The sequence below is a fragment of the Symphalangus syndactylus genome, chromosome 9 (assembly GCF_028878055.3).
Source record: "Symphalangus syndactylus isolate Jambi chromosome 9, NHGRI_mSymSyn1-v2.1_pri, whole genome shotgun sequence".
Taxonomy (NCBI): Eukaryota; Metazoa; Chordata; class Mammalia; order Primates; family Hylobatidae; genus Symphalangus; species Symphalangus syndactylus.
In genome coordinates this window covers 140,322,273-140,344,963 of record NC_072431.2, presented here as the reverse complement: position 1 = coordinate 140,344,963, position 22,691 = coordinate 140,322,273, and the positions used below count along the sequence as shown (strand labels likewise).

Here is a 22,691-nt window from a genome sequence, read left to right as displayed (position 1 = left end):
GTTAAAAATAGAGCACAGAGTATATGTCGATTCATTACAATATTCGGTCTACCTTTATATAGTTTTATTGTATAAACTTTTCAAAATTACAGTGTGCTATTTTGAAACGCATGTCTATACCTGTTTAGCATTAACTTACCCTTTGTCAGTGATGAGCTAGAGATGGCAGAGAAAAAAACAGAAATTAATAATTTGGGATCTTAACTAAAGTGGTTAAAGCAGAAAACTTGCTATGTTCCATCTCACTTGATCAATCTTTGACGGAAGATCTGAAAAATAACCAAATTAGCAAAATGTGGAGCTCACAGGAAGATGTATCAAGGGTCCTGAGTAATGTTTCCAGTTGGCCTAGAATCTAGTTCCTGAACAAGGAGTTAATGATTGGCAAATACATTTTTGTTAATATAATAATATAAGAAAATTCAAAATAGTGTCCTGGAGATTTTATGCAAATAGACATTTCTGAAAATACTGGTTTAGGGAAAAATGAATCCAAGGGGCCTGCCATTCCTCACAAAGTAGACCCCTCAGAGTACAGTTCTAGAATTCCTTGTATTGTGCCAGTTTAGTTAGAACCAAACACTTTCTTTTCAATTTAATTAAATTTCCTCAATAAAGCTCAGTGTTCTTTGCTAATGTCATAATGAGAAAATACAGGCTGTGACAAGCCATACAGTTTTGGCTGGTAAAGCAGAATGAAATAAATATTAAATCCTTAGCCTAGTTTTGGCAATAATGTGTTTTTCACGGTGTCTATGCCATGATTTAGAACTTGGGCTGTACTGGATTAACCTGTACCAGGGCTTTTCTTTTTTTCACACTTAAAAAACTTGAAGTAATACAAATATACCTTATATGCATTAAAAGTAGTCATCCATCATTTAAAAAGATTTCATATACATGTATATATATAATGTATGTGTATGTGTGTGTGTGTATATATATATATATATATTCACCAGCTTCCTATACTGGATGAATTTGGTTTGTTTTCTTTATAAACACTTCATGTCTTCAAATAAACATGTCTTCATAAATTATTTTGTAAACAGGTTTAAAAGTAATATCTCATGTTAAAATGTCATGTCATTCTCATTATATGATATATCTTCTTGTTGGCTTTACCATGAATGATTTACTTCATTGTGGCTTAACTGGTACGACAGCAGAGAGCCCAGGCATAGGCCAGCTGTCTCGTGAGACTCAGAGGCCACACTTGGTCCAAGCCCCCCCACATCCACATCCATGTGTAAGGTAAAATTCTGGAACCCTCACCACTGTCTGCTACAGCCCACCAACTCTGGTAAACTGCCTTTCTTGGTAAAAAGAAAAAAGTACTTACCCTTCACCTTTCATATTACTCTTATGGACAAAGAAAGAGAAGAAGAATGGAAGAATCTGTCCACGATAAATAAGACCTTGATGGTTTAGACTTAGTGTTTAAACTCTAAGCTTCTTAGAAAAAAGGACTACATCCTATTCATTTTTTGTACCTCCCGCAGGTCTTAGCACAGAGCCTTCTACAGAGAGAAAATTCGGAACTGTTTGCTGAACAACACGTAATTAATTTGGCAGGAAGGTAAGGCAGAATTTGTCAACTGAGATTCCTGTGGTGGTTTAAGGCTAAAGAAAACTGGCTGATGCATGCTCTAGGATTGTCGAAGCTTTCATAGAGCAGGAAAAATCTGATGCCTGGGAAAGTCACCATCGGTATTGAGAAACAATATCTAAGAACAGCAAGTACCTACAGAGTGAGTTTTAAAAGAAGTGATGGAAAATCCAGGTTCTGAGAAGTATCATTAGAAAAAAAATCATTTGGAGTCTTGAGTTATTTACTTTTTAATATTTATTTTAATATTTTTTAAGTATTTATTTTAATATACGCACATGATCAAAACTAAAGAAGGTACAAGAGTGGCTCAACATGACACAGTTGAAAGCCACACTTAGCATGAGGGTGACAGTTAAGGCAGAGCTGGAATGCATAAGTATGGAGAGGCCTGTGGCAATGTTCTCAGCTCTGTGTGTCCACATGGGACAAGGACCCTATGTTTCCAACGGTGCTCACCTAAAAGATGGAGGATAAAACAGGGACAGTTCACACCTAACCTGAGAGAGTTCAACTTTGAATAAAGAGAATATTTAACTGGAGAGGTGACCGTCTAAACCAGAAGAGACTGCAATGTTATTAATTGATAAGTTTAAGTTTGAGGAAGTGGATGCTAGTTGGGAAAAGGATTCACAGATAATTAAGTAACTACATTTCCCCCACACATCTGAGTGGACAGAGAGTAAATTTGCAATCTGGAATCACTGCTTTCTCTGGTCTTTGAAAATTTGATTGTAGACCTTTTTCTGAAATTGCTAACAAACTAGAAAAAAAAGTTGGATAGCCAATTCAGAAAGAGGAATATCAGAGGATGGAGAATCTCTACTTCTAAAGAACTCCCGTCATCATTTGAAGAGAGATCACCAGGTGCTTATGAAAATGCAGCAAACACTGAGTTGGTCGTTATAATGGTTTGTCTTTGGAACATCTGGAGCTGGCTGAATATGGGCAAAGTTTACAAATGAGGTCTTTGTGTGGAGAAATGAAGAGAGGAAGTTAACGAGATGTAGAATCATTCCAGCCAGGCTTGCATTAAGGCTGGATGAAGATATTTTAAATAAACGTTCAGTTTTAACTTCTCTGCAGCCTGAGTAGCTATGGACAACTGATCTGTCCCGTGAAGTACGTATCCCTTTTAAAAGACATTTCTGATGTATACATATAGAAAGTTCGCAGATCGGGGGCCGGGCGTGGTGGCTCACACCTGTAATTCCAGCACTTTGGGAGGCCCAGGCGGGCGGATCACGAGGTCAGGAGATCGAGACCATCCTGGCTAACACGGTGAAACCCTGTCTCTACCAAAAATACAAAAAATTAGCCAGGCGTGGTGGCGGGTGCCTGTAGTCCCAGCTACTCAGGAGGCTGAGGCAGGAGAATGGTGTGAACCCGGGAGGCAGAGCTTGCGATGAGCTGAGATTGCAACACTGCACTCCAGCCTGGGCAACAGAGAGAGACTCCATCTCAAAAAAAAAAAAGAGAAAAAAAAACAAAAGAAAGTTCGCAGATATATCCTTTTTATAAAAAGTTGAATGTTCTATATCAATTCATGAATAACAGATTGTCCTTGGCCATTTCATTCTTACGGAGGGAGACACTCCCCCAAGAACATTTTCTACCTTGTCACTTAGAAGTAGAGTATTTGAAGGGACAAAAATGAGGAGAGAAGAGTTATCCTTGCTTGATCAAACATTAAATTTGGCCGAGTACAGTGGCTCACACCTGTAATCCCAGCACTTTGGCAGGCCAAGGCAGGTGGATTGCTTGAGCCCGGGATTTCCAGACCAAACTACGCAACATGGTGAAACCCTTTCTCTACAAAAAATACAAAAATCAGCCAAGCGTGGTGGCATGTGCTTGTAGTCCCAGTTACTTGTGAGGCTAAGGTGGGAGGATCGCTTGAGCCCAGGAGAGAAGGTTGCAAGTGAGCCACGATCATGCCACCACGCTCCAGCCTGGGCAACAGCATGAGACTCTGTCTCAAAATTTAAAAAAACACTAAATTGAAAAATGTCTTTGAAGGAAGAACACTGGTGATATCAAAGGGACACTCAGTTGCAGGGTAGAAGGGCATGTATAGAGTGTTCACTGATACTGACAGTGATGAAGAGCCATATACGTGGCCCCAAACCTCTCAGAAGCCAGTATGGGGTGATCTTTTCTGAAAGGTTCAGAACCACTGGATGTCCAAAGTACTTTACTTTTCACAAGGTAATCATGCAGGCCCTGGTCCTACAGCACCATCGGTACTCCATAAATGTGCCCCGGATGTCGAATGAATAAAATTAAGCCCCATAAAATCAAACTGATTTTACTCTTTAAGCCTAAGTTGAAAGCTTCTGGGAGGAAGACAAGGTCATGTTTGACAGGTACACAACGCACTGGGTAATGTATCGCAAGGCACATTTCTGAACCATTTTTTAAACCTCGTAATATTTTCCTAGACCTTGGAAACTCTCAAATATACCTTAAATCTCTGTAACTTAGTCCTTCACCAGCTTCCAGAATTTCCTCCCAAGGTATGGACCCTCAACTCCATTTTGTAAATCACCAGGGTTTGCTGCCCCTACATCTCCTTCGGATTGGCTGTTGACAACCCTGCTCTGTTTTGCATCACGATCTGTATGACTGGCTTATGTCAGAATCCACAACCAGTTCCACAGCAGCCAACCTCAAAGCCTTTCCAGATATATCTTCAAAGCCAGGGTTGCTACCATCAGGCACCGTGTGGCCACTTCCCCTTCCTGCCATAGCTTTCCCCTCTGCACTCCCAGGATTCTCAACAGGGAGGAGGAGAGGGGTCCATTGGGGCATTTCCTTCCCTTTGCTCATTCCCCCAGATACTTTGTGGGTCTTTCCATTTGGGGCCTATATCGACCTTACGCCTACACTTAGGGTCATCTAATCAGAGACCAGTAGGTTCTTTTTTACAAAAAAGCCAGAAACGCTTAAGTAGTAGATACACCATTGTTCTATTTCATAAGCCCAAAGATTTTAGCTCTCCTTAACTTGAATTATTGCATACATAAATTTCTGTGGGACAAGTTACTTAAAATGAAAACTCGCTAGACATATAACAACAAACTCAGGAAATGCTTCAACTCTCCAATCTTTAGGTAATATCTCTTTTGGGAAGAAAGGAAAAGGAGTTTACTTCTTAGAGCCGAGGAAATCACCTTCAGTCTCCCATTTTCATTCTTTCTGTAGAAATTTTGATAATATTTTGGTTTGTAGTGAGAGTTGAAAAAAAAAAAAAGCAAGCTACTGACTTGATAATCCTTCCGTTTCTGTAGTGAATCAGAATTCTCAAAAGCTGCTCAACAGGATTCAACATCACACATTGAGTCCCTAATCTCCTCCCCTGGAAGATTTCAAAAACAATCAACCCCCCTGTAACCATCGCATTGCTCAGAAGGAAGCCTCACTTTTAACTTAATAGGATTTCGTGGGCATGCACGTTGGTAACAGTTGGCAAATGTCAATGGGCTTGATTATGCTTTTCGTTAAATTTTTAAAATTAAATGTCTGGATTATGTATTTTACTTTGTGTTCCTTAGTCACTTGGCACCGTGTTCCTTCCTTGAAACAGGCTGCAAGATTTCATGAACTCATTGTCCTGTCCAAACCAGGCTCTCCACTGGGATTGAGCCCTTTCCTGACTCCTATAGCACCTGCCCCTATACCTCCTTGTCAGAGTTAGGGGACCAGTCACTGAGCACATCTAGCCCATGCTGCCTATATCTGTCCATGTTATTACTTAATGTTTTCATTTCAGGGGCCTTACCACCATTACACACAAGCTCCTTAAGGAGAGTGTAACGATGAAAGAACATAGGTTTGGAGTCAGAGAGACCTGGCTGTAAATTCTGGATGCAGCACTGGGAGTTCTGTGGACCTGCGGAAGCTGAACCTCTCCTGAGGATTCACTTCTTTATCTGTCAAAAGGTAATCATACCACTCACTTCACAGGGCTGTTGTCAAGATGAATGAGAGAACCTATATGAAAAAGATTGTCTGGCTAAAAGTAAGTCTAAATAAATGTTACCTGAACCAACCTACAGATAAAGTAAGCCTTGGAAATGCATCCTTACTGTCCATGAAATAAAGTATTCTGTATTGTATTGTATATATGTATTTGATGATTACATATTACATAGGATTTGTTTTACAGGTTAAGCTACTTTGGTATCTACAGGTTATATCCAAGATGAAACCCTCTCTCCACCAAAACCCAGAAGAGCATATTCTGTAAAATTTGGGAATTGTCTTACTTAGTAGAAAGTCAGGCAGGAACAACAGCATAGAGTATTTTGATTTTTGTAGCTACCCTGACACTATCTTGCACGGATTATTGTGTTCCTTCTGTTACTGCCAGCAGCTCATTTCCATTCCCTACCTTCAGCAGAACTAAGCTGCAGCAAGTGGCAAAAGCCTAGACAAACATCAGCCTCCTCCAAGACTACTGAACAGTTGTGGTGTATGGATGGTCTTAGATGGCGACACCAGTCGCCACCTAAATAAAAACTGAGAGGATGAAGAGGTCAACACAGTTGCAATTTAGTAATTTACTGGCCTTTAACAGACCTTGGCCAAATGAGCCATACAAATGTACTCCAAACAATTAATCTACAAATTCACAATGTTGACATGATTTACTTTGGTTCTTTCAAGATGAACCATGTGTAGGTTATTACCAAAACCTGCTTTTATTACGTCCATTGACTAGGTAGGATTCACTATTCCAAGAATGTTTGCTGTTGCTACTTCCTAGGCTTCATCAGAAGATTGACACCAACAGAAATGCTGTGTAAGAACTCTCGAGTGAGCTAAGACTGGGAAAATGAGGTTCCACAGTTCCCATAGAGCAGATTTTTAGTAGCAAACGTTAAACATGTAATCAAGTAGTTACAATATAATGAAGCAATACCAATGGCTGTAGAACGGATTTAGGTGAAGTCTCACAGGAGTGCTTATTATTAGAAACACACACGTTAAACTCCTGTATCGTAGGCCTTTTCTTAGGAATCTTGTTAGTTGCATAGTCTCACAGGCATATTACCAGGCACTAAAAACTTAACCATTGAGTTTTTCTGCTTTCTTTTCACCACTCTTTTCTATATCCCCAAACTGCTTTATTAGATTTATCTTTTGCTTTCTGGGGCATATACTCAAGTAATTTTTTAGCAAGAGACTTAAATACACACTTATCAGAGTGGCTAAAATAAAAAACAGTGACAACAGCAGATGCTAGTGAGGAGAAGGAGAAAAACGGATCATTCATCCACTGCTGGTGGAAATGTGAAATGGTGCAACCACTCTGGAAAAGAGTATGGCAGTTTCTTAAAAAATTCAACACGCACTTACCATATGACATAGAAATTGAATTCAGGCATTTATCCCACAGAAATGAAAACTTATGCTCCCGCAAAAGCCAGTATACAAATGTTCACAGCAGCTTTATTTGTAACACTCAAAAACTAGAAAAAACCCACATGTTCGTCAGCGGGTGAATATTAAACTGTGATACATCCATACCAAGAAATATCACTCAGCAATAAAAAGGAGCACATTACTGATACAGGCAATAACTTGGATGAATATCAACGGCATTATGCTGAGTAAAAAAAAGCCAATCTCAGGTGTTACATACTGTATGATTCCATTTATACAGCATTCTCGAAAACACAAAATTATAGAGATGGAAAACAGATTGGTAATTGCACAGGATTAGGAAGGAGTTGTGAGGGAAGGAGGTAGCTGTGGCTATAAAAGGGTACCATTAGGCATCTTTGAGAAAGAACTATTCTGTACTTGACCATGGTGGTGGTTATATAAATCTATGTACGTCTAAAATTGCACAGAACCTCCCCCACCACACATGTGCATGTAAAACTGGTGAAATCTGAAAAAAGCTGAAGAATGTCAGTAGGTTGTACCAAAGTCAATTTCCTCACTGTGATACTGTACTAAGGTTGTGCAAGATTGTGCAAGATATTACCACTGGGGGAAACTGGGTGAAGGGTGTATGATATCTCTCTGTGTTATTGCTTCCAACAGCATGTGAATCTATTATCTCAAAATACGAAGTAAAAAAATTTACAGGTAGAAAAATTTACAAAGCCCTTGCATATATGATATGATGACATCATTATTTCTGTTCTCACAAAAAAATCTGGCTTGGCTAGGTAAGTCCAAAATCATTTTTTCTCAGACCAGAGAGTAGAAGGCATTCTTTTACTGTTTCCTAGGAACTCTTAGGATTCCTTCCAGCTCGAACAATCTTTGATTCTATGAGTTGGGTTTATTTGTTCACCAACTTTAACTTTGCTTTATGCTTATACTGCTATGATCTCAAACTATTATAGATAGCCAAAACTCATAATCTTAAGACAATGCAGTAAATCAAATATCTCATGGGTTTACAGTGTTTGTAAAACACACGTTGAAAGACAGTGGATTTGGCTGGGCGTGGTGGTTCACACCTGTAATCCCAGCACTTTAGGAGGCTGAGGCAGGAGGATCACTTGAGGTCAGGAGTTCGAGACCAGCCTGGCCAACACGGTGAAACCTTATCTCTACTAAAAATATAAAAATTAGCTGGATGTGGTGGTACACCCCTGTAGTCCCAGCTACTTGGAAGGCTGAAGCAGGAGAATCGCTTGAGCCTGGGAGGTGGAGGTTGCAGTGAGCTGAGGTTACGCCACTACACTATAGCCTGGGCAGCAGAGTGAGACTTCGCTTCAAAAAACAAAAACAAAAACAAAACAAGTAATTTAGCAGTGTGCAGTCAATGATGTCCCTGCACCCTTTTCATGTTTTGATTGAAGTCTAAAAACAAAATCGAATTCCTTATTGATGAGAGGATAATTTAAATTGAAGTATTTCTACCTTCAGGATATGTACATCTCCTTTGTACCAGGTCTAAAGCATTTTTGCTTCCCCAGTGATAACTGAGAAGGCAAGCAATATCAAAAAAAGAAAATAAACTGTCTGAACAGAATGTAAAAAGTTTACTACTAGCAAAATTATAGCTGAATGATAAGCAACAGCCATAATGTTAAATTAAGTATTATATAAAATAACCCATTTTGTAACCCATGCAAACATGCCCATAGCTGATAAGAATCTGATCCATAAATTTAGGGCTTGCCTTACATAGAAAGACCCTTCTTTGCATATTAGAAAGTTTCAGTATTCTTGAGACTGGCTTCATTAAATTCTGAGAACCTATTAATATTTATGGTTATAGTCATTTGTGTGAAAAAAGAAAATTGGTTCCACACTCTTTAAAAATTAATAACTTGCAGCTCAACAAAAATGATAATAAATGTAAAATAAGTCAATTAGGTCATTAATTATCAAGACTGTCCCTGAAATGACTCTCACTTGAAGGATTAAAAATATTTGGGTTGTAAACACAAGTTTTCACTAATATACTTTGTCTCAAAGTCATTTCCTGGAGTTATTAATAAATATTTCAGGATATAAAAATTTATCAAGTTAATTAAATGATATGGGATTATAGATTTTACATAGATAACTTATGTCAGAGAAAAAATAATCGTGGTAAATTACAATGAATACAAAAATAGATCCTAATTGTTCTTTTAAAATTAATACATACATTTTCAATTCAAAAGAGTTTTCCATCACAATCTTGCAACATGTACTGAGTGTATAGAATAAGCCAGGTGCTGCAGCTGCAGAGAGGTGTAAAGAATGAGCTTTGCCCTTTGAGACATTTAAAGTCTTGCTGCAGAGACAGTACATACACCTGAAGAAGACACGGGTCAGTGCTAATAAAATACAAGTCCATATTCACAATAGCAAAGACACAGAATCAACCTAGATGCCCATCAACAGTGGACTGGATAATGAAAATATGGTACACATGCAACGCGGAATACTATGTAGCCATAAAAAGAATGAAATCATGTCCTTTGCAGCAACATGGATGGAGGTGAAGACCATTATTCTAAGTGAATTAACACAGTAACAGAAAACCAAACATTGCATGTTCTTGCTTCTAAACGGGAGTTGCACACTGAGTGCATGTGAACATAAAGTAGAAACCGACAGACACGAGGGCCTACTTGAGGGTGGAGGGCGGGAGGAGGAGGGTAGAAAGATGGAAAATTTACCTATTAGCTACTATGCTTATTACCTGGGTGATGAAACAATCTGTACACCAATCCCTCATGACAATTGACCCATGTAACAAATCTGCTCATGTACCCCTGAACTTAAAATAAAAGTTAGAAAGAAAAAAAGTCCAATGACCATTTACAACATTGCTTCCATGGGAAAACTCACTGCAATATAAATGTACTTTTGTTACACAAATGACTCTTGATAGGAGGACAACCAGTACAACTTTTCAAATAATCCCAAGCGATTCAAAATGGAGATAATGTACTTTATTAAATTCTCAGGGCCATTTTTGGCAGGCATTGCAGTGAAACTGGATACTTCCTCCAAAATAGGCAGAACTTAAAAAATAGCTAGATACACAAAAATCACCAAAGACAGGTTTCTTGGAAGTACACCTAAACCTTTCTTTATCTTTTTTAAAATCATTAGACAGCTGATTATTCCTTTGTTCAAATACATATTCCAATAAACACTAAGTACCTACTAAGAACCAGGCATGTAGATATAAAGATAGATTAACCCTTGCTCCTCAGGCTCCAGGATTTACATGTGAACAAATAACAGTGTATTAAGTCTCACGAAAGAAGTAAGCCCAGGATGCATGGGGAACCACAACAGCATGGTCTTGGGGGAACTGATCCCTGAGTAGCCCTGAGACGAGTAGGTGAGGGCCAGGTGTAGAAGAGGGGAAGAACAGTCCAGCAGAGTGAGGTATGCATAAAAAAACCAAAACCTTTAGAGAATGTGGCCAGTAGACTAGAAGAGCTGGAGAGTGGCGATCTGCATCAGAGGAGAGGGGAGAGAGAAGGCTGGAGACAGAAGCTGAAGAAGGCATCTGGAGAAGGTAGCAGGGACCAGATCAGGAAGGATTTTAATGTTCCAAGCTGGGAATCATTGGCTTTCGCCCAAAAGCAGTGGGGAACCTTGGCCAGAGTGTTAAGTCTTCTAATCAGAGGATCAGTCTGGCAGCAGTGGTGGGGATGTGATGGAAGGCAATGATAATGAAAACCAGCAAAGAGGCTACAGCAAAACTCCAGGTGATGAATAACCAGGGTCTCAATAAAAGCAGTGGCTGTGCCTACAGTGAGCAGGGGGCAGAGCCATGAGTTATTTGGTAGACAGACTGGGACATGGTGATTTTACTGCATACAGGGAAAGAGGGAGAGGAGGGAGGAAGGAGTAGCTTCAGGGTGCAGATCTGGGCATCTGGCTGCACGATGGTCATGTTCCCTGGGTCACAGAAGACTGGAAGAGGTGCAGGCCTGGCGGAAGATGAAGGGGTACCTGGGAAGAGCAGTTTTCAAATAGGACATGCATCTCAGCTTGTCTGTCATGTGGGAGCCATTGGGGACGGTTTGAATAAATCCTGCTTTCTGGTTTTGATAACAAGTGATCTGTGATGTCTCTGTAGTACTCAATGTCACCACTCTTTTCCTGGGTCAAATTCACTTGTGGGTATGGATAGCTGTGGCACTGAGCATATAGAGGGTCAGACCAAGGGATAGGAAAGCCTTCAAGAAAGGGGACTGAACATTTACCTATCCATTTCTCCCACACCACACACAGCCAATGGGTAATAGCAATGTGGAGATGGGGTGCAGAAGCTGACATCTGGATGCCTGCTTTTGGAAAGAGCCCTCTGATCCCGTGGGGGAACTGGGCTCAGCAGGGTTGAGGCATAAAAGAAGATCAGTTTTCTAGAATAGTTCCAAGTGGCCAATGTGCTACATGGAGGAGTTGGTCAGGAATGAACCATCCCAAAGGGTAGGCTTATTATACACAGGGGTCTGGGACTGGGCTTGGGGAAGCCAGGAAAAGGGACTCAGGGGCTGCCACAAGGATGCCAGGAGAAGATGGCAGGTGTCAGGAGGACTCAGTGCAGGATGAGGCTGTTCAGGTCTTTTCAGATGCAGAGCTCAGAAACGGCAGCTCTGACTGGCAGTCAGGGAAGCAGCCCATGGGAAGCAGGGAATAAGCTAGGTCAAGCTGGCCCTTCCGGCCAGCACTCATGCTAAAGGAAATAGAATCCCAGGGTCTGAGATGTCAAGCCAAAATATAAAAGGAGAGGTAGGGGCGCCAAGAAGCAGGGGGAGGTCAGCCATAGGTTAAGAGGCTTAACAAATCTGTCTGGGAACAACAAAGAAGGTGGAGTCCAAAGGTCTGGGATTCTTGGATTTGCTACTGCTAAGCCCTTAAGAGCTCCCTGGCACCACCAGAAAGGGTCTTCTGACAATATGTGGCTCTCATGTCATGTGGCCACTTTCCTCTTCTACCTCACATGCTCTCCCTATTAACTGTCCCGAAACCAAACAACTATAGCTCCCGGAACACATCGTGCTATTTCGCACCCATTGTTTCATGCCTATTGTTCTCTTATCCTAGAAATATGCTTCTACTGCTTTGCATACCCAGAGAAAGCTTCTCATCCTTTAAAAGCAAGCTACAATGCTCCCTAATCGTCACAGTATAATATCATTGCACATACTAACTGTATGGCAATTGATAAAAAATAAAGGTCATGCACCTCATGCTTGGCATGTAGTGTGCTTGCAATATGTGCTGGTGAGAGAATAGAAGCATATATCCTAACATAGGTCTAGTTCACCTTTCTCTGCCTGGGGTGCTGACACAGTAATACATTTCTCTAACTGGTTTGTTTCTAGAGCCTTAGCCATACTGTCTCACAGGAATTTTAGCAGAAGAGATTCCTGATTGATAGGTGCTGGCCTCAGCTCAGACTAACCTTGCAGACCCTCTGGGTCTCTGCAGCCCCTCAGCCAGCACTGAGGCTCAGCTCTGCAAAGCAAGAGCAATATTTGGGCAATGTCAACCACATATCCTACTGCAGTCATCCAGTGAGTTGGCCTTTCAGAGGATGACCTGAAGAGAGAGAGAGGTAACTCTACGAAGGGGATTCTGAGCCTTGGGGAAGAAGTAAGGGAAGGAACAATGGGCTCCAAGAGATTCATGATCCATCACGAGGACGGGCATTTTTTGGGGGGAGGACAGTTCACAGCATTCATATGATTTACTAAGAGGCCCTTGACTATTAATATTAATATTCACCATTCCAGAAATAGGCTTTGCTTGAGGCAGCTCTGCTCAGAGCACCAGCTGTTGAATCCAGATCCCAGAGGACTTGGTCATGGTCAGGACAGATCAGGGAAGAGAGCTGAGTTCCCCTAAAGCTCAGCATTTACACACTCCCATACCAGCCTGAGAGAAGCCTTTCTGAAGGCAGAGGTACATATTTTAAAGAATGTCCAGGATCTGTGTCTTGTACAACTGCAAATGCAGTGAGTAAGAGGGAGTTAGCCTCAGGATACCTCTACCTTGACCTTTATGTTCCTTAAAACAACAAACCTGCCAAAGAATAAAAAATAAAAAGGCAAATCTCCAGGGTCTCACTTGTGATGAAAAGTTTGGTTTGACCTCGCGGTCTCAGTCCTGAGCTCAGGAAACACTAATAAATAGACAAATCCTGAGCAATGGCTCTTTTACATTTGCCTTTTCTTTTTTTTTTTTTTTCTGGCAGAGAAGCATGTGGTATTAGAAGGCAGCAGATAAAGGCTTTCCATACTAAAGAGGCAAGAAGCACACAAAAGAGAAAGCAAACCTAAAACTGGAGAGGCTGACACTAAACTCTGGGGAATTGAGAGTCACTTTTTACCCACATCCTGTAAAGGGCAGAAAAAACACAGGAAAAAGGTTTCTACTAAAATATGCGTGTTCTGTTTTTATGTTTTTTGAATAGAAAAACATGCATCACTCAAATCCACTCAGATATCTGAATATCTGTTGGATGTTTTTTGTTTGTCTGTTTGCTTGGTTCCTACTGTTCCTTCCCTGACTTCTGAAAAGATAATTAAAAAAAAATCCTCAGAGTGAAACTTTAAGTTTTAGTTGTTAGAAGCACATGCCTTTGTACCCAGACAGATGTGGGTTCTGTCATTGACTTGGTAAGTAATGCTGGATAAGTTTCTGAATCTCTTTAAGAACCCAATTCTTCAGCAATTAAAATAGAAGTGGGAATAGTACTGACTTCAAAGAGTTGCTAAGAGAATTAACTGAAATGATGCATTAAAAAATCTTAGACTAACCTGGCATACTGTAAGCGTTCAATAAATGGTAGCTAAACAATAGGAGTAACATCTCTGTCAATAAAGAAAAACAATTCTAAGGACACATTTTTGTGCACAATCATGCAAGCTATAACAGGTAGAAAGGAAGAAATTAAAAAAAAAAAAAAAAAAAAAAAAACAGAAACAGTAGGCCTGTGTTTCTTAGTGAAAATTCCCTACTTTATACCTTAGAAGGGGTGTCAGACTGTCTTCCTCACCTTCACGTGAGTTTGGGTCTAGCAGAGAAGTGTCCCCCCTCCCCTATAACAACATGGGTCATCCATCCAGGCCCATGGAAAGTGCAGAAAACCACAGCCTGTGCCATCATGCTTTCTGCCCACCTCCACTACCCAACTTAGCCAACTGGCTGGACGGTTCTCCCATGATCATTACCCTTCAGAAGCTATTAGCATTGCACTTTTCTTTTCTCCAAAAAAATTTTTATCTCTTTTCACCATGTTAGAAAAAAATCTTCCCTTAGTTTTTTTTTTTTTTTTTTTTAAAGCAGTGCAGCCTGGGGTAATTCCTCTTCACGTTGGACAATCACTCCAGCTAAGTTTGCATGGAATTGTGTCTGCCCTAACTGGCAAGCTTCATTCTTGCTCACCTCTTATTCAGACCACAAAAAATAATTTCAGCAAACGTGCCGCTCACATCATAGTTTTGCATCCACGCTGATCTCCAGGGAGCCATTGCTAATCCCAAGTACATTTTCTCTAAACTTGTCTCCCCAGTTTGAGTCTTACTTCTTCCAAGATTTCTATAAGGCTTTTCTTACTCAACACTACATTAAACCTAAATTCTATTTCTTTATAGTTAAACTATCTTCCCCACAGCGGAGAAAGAAAAGAAAACAAAGCTTTCTTGTTTCATTTTATCAAAGAAAGCTGACTTAGCTTATTAGTAAAATCAACAGAGATGTAATTTAAGGACTCTAGATAACTCCCTTATCAACTACCAATTCCTTCAATATCAGGGAAGCATGGCTCGGCACCAGGATTTGGAAAGATAGGATTCCACATGTCTGCCACTTTGGACATTCCTTATTTCTATGCTTTCAATAAGTGGCAGCCACAGTTTACATGAGCACAGAGTTCAAAGGAAATCACAACAATTAAACTTCCTTACCCGGCAGTCTCTCTGAAGTGTTTTCATAAGCGCGTTGTATGTTTCCGTATCAAAATACAACCCTTCGTGCATGTCTTGCAGGAAATCTAAGTCCTTAAACGTGGGGTTGGATTTCTCTCTCTCTTTACGGGATGCTCTTCGCTTATACGTTGAGCCTTTCAAATCATATGTAAAGTGCATTCTCATGGAGCGTGGCAAAACGTTGTTCATCACCACAATCCTGATATTAATGCCTCCTGATTGCATACAATACAGTCCGTAAAATTTTGGCAAAAGAGTCCTTGGATTCTGGTTTAAATTCTAGAAACCAAAAAAAGAAAAATATATTTACAATCTTCTATTTTGACAAAATAATGCTCTGCTAAAGATGTGTTTTCATGCTGATATAATAATTAAAAATGGGATGTGATTATCTTTATTAATGTTCATTACTAAAATTTTGCTGTTTCTAATCTATTTCTTAAGTCTGCTTATTGGACAGCAATTTTATTATTCTAAACTCAGGGCAGTGAAAGTGACTGAACTGGACATAATGTCCCAAATCGGCTCCAACTAAAAACAGGCAAGGAATTGACTGGTGCCATGAGTGACTATTCTCTAAGGTAGCTAAAGAGAAAACGAGTTGCCAAGGTATAAGGGATGAACATTTAAAATTTTAATAGCTCCTACAAAACTGTCTTCCAAAATGGCAGAGACCAATTTACAACCACACTCTGAAGGACCGTACACAGATTTTCCCATTACTCTTACCAGGGCTGAATAGCACCCAAACTTTAAAATCTTTGTAAACATGATTAAAGAAAAATAGAAACCTGTTTTTAAAAATTTTAATGCCACTGATTATTTATGTATTTTTAGTCACTTTAAAGATAACTTCGCTCATTTTTTTCTGTAGGTTTTTGTCACTGTTGAAATTCTTGATATATTCTGGATATTTATCATTTCTCTCATCTATATGGGGTAGTTTCTTCTAGTCTGTTGTCCTTTTTATTATTTAAAAAAATAGGGAGGCCGGGCGCTGTGGCTCACTCCTGTAATCCCAGCACTTTGGGAGGCCGAGGCGGGCAGATCACGAGGTCAGGAGTTCGAGACCAGCCTGGCTAGCATGGTGAAACCTTGTCTCTACTAAAAATACAAAAAATTAGCCTGGCCTGGTGGTGCATGCGTAATCCCAGCTACTCGGGAGGCTGAGGCAGGAGAATTGCTTGAACCTGGCAGGCAGAGTTTGCACTGAGCCGAGATCGTGCCACTGCACTCCAGCCTGGGTGACAGAGCGAGACTCTGTCTCAAAAAAAAGAAAAAGAAGAAAAATAGGGAATACATGCCTACTTTTGTTCCTTTTTAAAGTAGATAAGAAATTAAATAGTTTACAAAATGGCATGTATTCAATGAAAAGTGTCTCTGCTATCCTTGATTCTTCCCCCAATTCTCAACATTTGAGAAAACCACTGCTCTCACTTTATTTCATTCCAGAAATATTCAATGTGCTTATATTAATTTTGTGTCTGGTATTTTTTGTTATATAAATGTGTTGCCTTAAAAAAATTTCTTTTTTTTACTTTTTGAGAGACGGAGTCTTACTCTGTCACCCAGACTGGAGTACGGTGGCATGATCTTGGCTCACTGCAACCTCCGCCTCCCAGGTTCAAGTGATTCTCCTGCCTCAGCTTCCCAAGTAGCTGGGACTACAGGTGTGTGCCGCCATGCCCAGCTAATTTTTGTATTTTTAGTAGAGATAGGGTTTCACTATATGTCGGCCAGGCTGGTCTCAAACTCCTGACCTCGAGTGATCCTCCCGCCTTGGCCTCCCAAAGTGCTGGGATTACAGGCATGAGCCACTGCACTTGGCCTAAATGTGTTGCCTTTTGATGTGGTCATATTTATTTACTTGTTTCTTATTTGTGTGTGTGTGTTTGCTTTTTGTTTTTGTTTAACAAAGTTTTTTAATATCCCAAAGTCATAAACTTTTATTTTCTTCCCAATTTTTAATAGTTTTGGTCATTATACTTGGTCTTTACTCCATATGGAATTAACTTTGTGTGTATGTGAAATATCTGAAATAGAGAATTTAATTTTTTCCTCAAATGGATACTTATTGAACAGTCTGACATTTTCCAATTGAGTTTAAATCCCCCCATGTCAATACAGCAAGTAGACAAATTCACATAGATCTATTTCTGGACACTTTATTTGAATCCATTAATTTATCTGTCTAAAACTGTACTCATCCTGCATCCTTAACATTAGCTACAGCCTTATAGATTTTTGGTATATGCTATAGTAGGCCTGCTATTTTTCTTCTTTTTCAAAAATGTTTTCTCCATTCTTACAATCTTTCTGTTTGATTGTTCATTTTAAAAAATATTCTTCAAATGAGACTTGCTCTCACTTTCAAAGAAATTGACTTTGTCAAGCTACGTGAAAAATCCTATTAGAATTTTTGCTTGGAATTAGACTGGATTTATAAGTTGATTTGGGAGCAGTTGAAATCTTTACAATACTGAGTTCAAGAACAATGCAGATTTCTTCATTATTTCAGATCTTCTTTACGTCCTTCAATAACATTTTGTAGTTTCCTTCATATTGGTCTTGTAACATTTGTTTTTACAGATTCAAGTATTTTAGAATTTTTCTTATTACATTCTTTCTGAACTGATTATTGTTTATATTTTCCACTTACTATATCTTGTTTTTCCAATCAGAATTACAGTACTCACATGACTATTTACTTATTTCTTTATTTTTCTAATAATGTTCATTATAAGTTGTTGTCATCATGAACAGGATCTTTTTTCCCTTATATTCTCCCACTCTATATCATCTATATAATGGAATACAATGGATTCTGTAGATTTATCTTTTATCCTGCAAATCTGCTGGAGTCATATCACTTCTAAAAATTCCTGATTTACTTTCTTGAAGGTTTGCTCATTTTGAATTCTGTCATTTAAAGAGAACAGTGCTTGCACTTTTTTCTATTTCTTTTTGTACTCAAGACTCAATGCCAGAATTTCTAGTAAATTTATCAGAAAGGACTATTGACGGGAGGGGCATTCTAGTCTATTCCGATTGTTTCTAGAGAAAGGATTCTTGTATTTTTCCATGAGCTATTATGTGAACTTTTGGAGGACTGATAAATGTACAACTTGTATATTCATTTATTTATTATGTTTTTTTCAAAAAAAACTCCCCTGCCAATATTTAGAATTTTAATTAAGTGAAGATGTTGAATTTTGAGGGCCTTACCTTCTCCTCAACATCTGTTTGGGTAACCACATGACGTTCACATTTTTTCTTGTTAATGGGATGGATTATATTGTTATACTAGCTTACATAATTGGGATAAAATCACTTGTTCAGCTAAACTTAATTTTTCTTTGAGACACGGTTTTGCTCTGTCTCCCAGGCTGGAGTACAGTGGCTTGATCATAGTTCACTGCAGCCTCAACCTTCCAGGCTCAAGTGATCCTCCCACTTCTCAGCCTCCCAAGCAGCTGGGACTACCGGTGTGTGCCACCATGCCTGGATGATTTTTATTTTTTTGTAGAGATGGGGTTTCACCATGTTGCCCAGGCTGGACTTGAACACCTGGGCTCAAGTGATCCACCCACCTTGGCCTCCCAAAGTGCTGGGATTACAGGTGTGAGCCACCAATGCTGGCCCTTAACTTTTTATCTAATTTTAATTAAATATAAGTAGTCAAATATGACCAATGCAGTTTTACAAGAGGACAAGTATATCTGAGCTCAGAATTATGGAATTTTAAGATTTACTAATCAAGCAGGTTATCAAATATTATATCAATTTGATCCTAATTTTAGATAATTTTAAAATGTGTGCATGAACAAAGTATAACTGAAAGCATATACCATATTTTAGTAATATGTATCTCTGGGAAAGAAACTATAGTTAGTCTTTTTTTTTTTTTTGGCTTTTCTATATTTTCTGTTTCTCTAAAAAAAAATAATTGTTCAGTACTGAAATATTTTAAAATCTGCCTGCATGCCACTAAGATTTTTACTGAGATTTTTTTATTTTTATACTTCTATATGAGATTAATTTAAGTATTTAATGCTGTGTCTAGCAGATTTTGGAATTAAAATAATATTTTTACATAAAATGATTACATGGCATCTCATGAATGCATTTTTAAAAACAAAGATGATATTTATCACCACTTATAGCAAGTGATTGGCAGAACTTGGGCTTCTGAAATCCAGACAGCTTCATGTAGCCCTTCCAATCATAGAAAATTAAGAACTATTATAAAAGTACAATGAAACTGGAGGTATGAAAATTACTGGACTATTTGGGAAAAGTGGGGTTAGTTTTGAAAATTTTGGAGAAAATATGTAGCAAATCCATCTAGGCTAAGTTACTGTTCCTTTGTCACTAAAATATTACATGAAAGGTAATTTTTCACATTATCATATTTACCTATGAAATTCTAAATTCTGAAGTCTAGTAGCTGAGAAGAGTAATATAGAATATGTTCTGGTGTATTAGTGTAGGGGTTAAAAATGCATTCTCTGGAGCCCTTTTGCTTGTATAGCCCCAGCTCTGCAGCTCTCCAGCTGAATCACCCATGGCAAGTTACTTAATTTATCTTTGCCTCAATTACCTCTTCTATAAAAAGGTGATAATTGTAGTATCCAAGGTTGCTGTGAGGATTAAATGAGTTAATGAATGCAAAGCACTTAAGGCCTTGCTTAACATGTAGAAAGCAATCAATGACAGTTAACCGTTTATACTATTACTGCGTACTGGCTGCAAAGAGCTTTGCAACACATTGCTTCCTTTATCTTTCCTTTATTTTATATCCTGTATCCTTCCTTTATCACAACAACTATGTAAGATAAGTATTTCCCAGATTCTTTTTTATTTTTTATTTTTTGAGGAGTCTCGCTCTGTCGCCCAGGCTGGAGTGCAGTGGCGCGATCTCGACTCACTGCAAGCTCCGCTTCCCAGGTTCACGCCATTCTCCTGCCTCAGCCTCCTGAGTAGCTGGAACTACAGGCGCCCGCCACCATGCCTGGCTAATTTTTCTGTATTTTTAGTAGAGACGGGATTTCACTGTGTTAGCCAGTATGGTCTTGATCTCCTGACCTTGTGATCCACCTGCCTCAGCGTCCCAAAGTGCTGGGATTACAGGCGTGAGCCACCGCGCCTGGCCAAGTATTTCTCAGCTTTTAAAGACTGAGGGAACTAAGGCTGACCAGTTATGCTGCTTACTCAGGGTCACACAGTCAATTATTGGCTGGGCTGGGATTTCAACTCAGGATTGTGGGATTCAACAAGTATGCTCTGCCATTCAGTTCTAGTTTATTTTAAAAAATCTATTCAATGAATGTCATAGCATAATTTAAATGCAGAATAAAGCTTACCAAAGAGGAAGAAACATGCCTGAGTCACTGAAAAAACAATAGAAAAAAACTGTTGAGGAAAGTAATTAAACTTCAAGTAGAAGCGTTAATGATGTGCAGTTCCTTACCATGTAATAGCCTGGCAGTAGCTTCTGAAGAAACTCAGCTTCTTTGTGCTGAACTGTTTTGATGATAAATTCATCATCACTGGTCACAAAAAACAAGGATCCACTGGCTCCAGGGTTAGACAGTTCTATTAGAGGTTCACTGCAGATGGAATACTAAAAGGGTAAATGAATAAACATTAAAACATATACTTGATATACGTGATGCCTCCAAGGAGGACAATCATTGCATTGCACATCTTAGCTATGTTGACACAAGAAGCCTCTCTACGGGCTTTAAAAGAGGCTCCACGTATACCGAGAAGGCTCTTTGTGAGATTTCTAAAGATTTAATTGGTCTGCTTATCTTAATAATTCTATGATGAAAAACAGACATACACTCCTTACCCCCAGAGTCATGCGATAGAATCATGAATCATCCTATCAGTCCAATGAGATAATTCAAACAGTCGTGTTGACTAAGGTGCTTTGTTTCCCGCAAATGTCCATAAAATAACAAGTGAAGATGTGATCTGCACTGTGTTTTATCACTTGAACACCAACCCTATTCTCTTTTCATGATTTTCCCAGAAGGTGTCATCTGCTCGTGGTTTCAACAAGGAGATGACTTCAACATCTGTATCTCTAGGTCAGATCTTTCGCTAGGGCTCAAGACCTGTTCATCCAACACTTTAATAGACATTTCTATTTTGGTTATACCACACACAATTTATATGCAATAAGTTCACAATCAAGTTCATCTCAAGGCTGTGGTTAGCCCATATGGTGCCTTTGTGGTGATTAGAAAGATGCAACTCTTTATCTTGGCAGATGCAGCTCTGGGCTAGGGTACAAAGTGGGTGAGTAGAAGAAAGGCTGAGGCCGGGCGTGGTGGCTCACGCCTGTAATCCCAGCACTTAGGGAGGCTGAGGCGGGTGGATGACGAGGTCAGGAGATTGAGACCATCCTGGCTAACATGGTGAAACCCTGTCTCTACAAAAAATACAAAAAATTGGCCGGGAGTGGTGGCACGCGCCTGTAGTCCCGGCTATTCGGGAGGCTGACGCAGAATAATCGCTTGAATCCGGGAGGTGGAGGTTGCGGTGAGTCAACATCGCACCATTGCACTCCAGACTGGGCGACAGAGCGAGACTCTGCTCAAAAAAAAAAAAAGCCTGGATTCCAGTCTCCACTCCTTCCCCTCGGCCAGGTAGGAGAGCTTGAGCAGTGCACAGCCTGCACAACTGCATATGGTGACCCTAGATCATCTGCCCCCTGTTCTCTGCCTTTTCCCTCTTTTCCCTTAGAGAATGGGAGCATTATTTACCTTATTCCCCAAACCAGGAACTAGGGCAACATCCTTGATTCCTCACATTTCCTCATCTTTCCTAACCAGACTGTTGATGCTGCCTGCACCCTTCTGCCAACACCCTAAGTTCAAAGGTTTCATCATTTCATGCCTGGATTGTTAGGGCAAGCTTCCGGTCTTAATTGTCCACTCTCAACCCTTCTAGTACATTAACCAGGAAACTAGCCATCTTTCTGAAATGCAAATCTCTTCATGTTTTTCTGGGCTTTCACATCTTTTGCAGAAACACAAACATCGCATGTTCTCACTTATTTGTGAGATCTAAAAATCAATGGTTCTTAACAGAGCTTTCAAGGCCATGAATGACCCAGCCTCCTCCCCAGCCTTCTCTCTCATGACTTCCTCCTTCAACTTTAGCTCTAGCCACAGAGACTAACTTCTCATGTTCTTAAAAGTGCTGCATACTCTCAACACCCAGGCTTTTGTGTTTTCCTGTGCCTGCGACAACCTCTCTTCTACTTTCACCTGCCTACCACTCATTGCTGTATTTAAAAAATAACTATTGAGCATCTGCTATGTCCCAGGCACTGATAAAGCTTATATCCCAGTAGGAGGAAACAGACAGTAAACAAATAAATACATTACACATCAGAAAGTGGTAAGTGCAGTGGAGAAAAAATGGATCATGGAAAAAGCAGCAGAGAGCACCAGCAAAGAGTGAGGAATGAGTTGCAGTAAATTCTAAATAGGGTGGTCACTGAAGGCCTCCTTGCAAAGGTGACATTGGAACAGAGGTTGAGACCAGGCAGCAAGCCACATGGCTATCTGGGGAACGGGCACTTCAGGCAGAGGGAAGAGAAAATGCAAAGGCCTGAGACATGGTGGGTTCAAGGCAAGCAGGAGGCCAGT

At 39.7% G+C, this 22,691-nt stretch overlaps 1 protein-coding gene across 3 annotated transcripts in view; it reads right to left on the bottom strand.

Moving 5' to 3' along the window:
- The window catches only part of PIP5K1B (phosphatidylinositol-4-phosphate 5-kinase type 1 beta), a 305,964-nt gene that overhangs the window by 102,423 nt on the left and 180,850 nt on the right, over nucleotides 1–22,691 (bottom strand). For all 3 annotated transcript variants that reach the window (XM_055294401.2, XM_063609935.1, XM_063609936.1), the window contains 2 exons: nucleotides 20,498–20,650; nucleotides 15,007–15,306 (listed from right to left, as the gene is read on the bottom strand). In XM_055294401.2, the coding sequence (XP_055150376.1) occupies nucleotides 15,007–15,306; nucleotides 20,498–20,650 (453 nt within the window). The remainder of the gene's footprint in view (nucleotides 1–15,006; nucleotides 15,307–20,497; nucleotides 20,651–22,691) is intronic.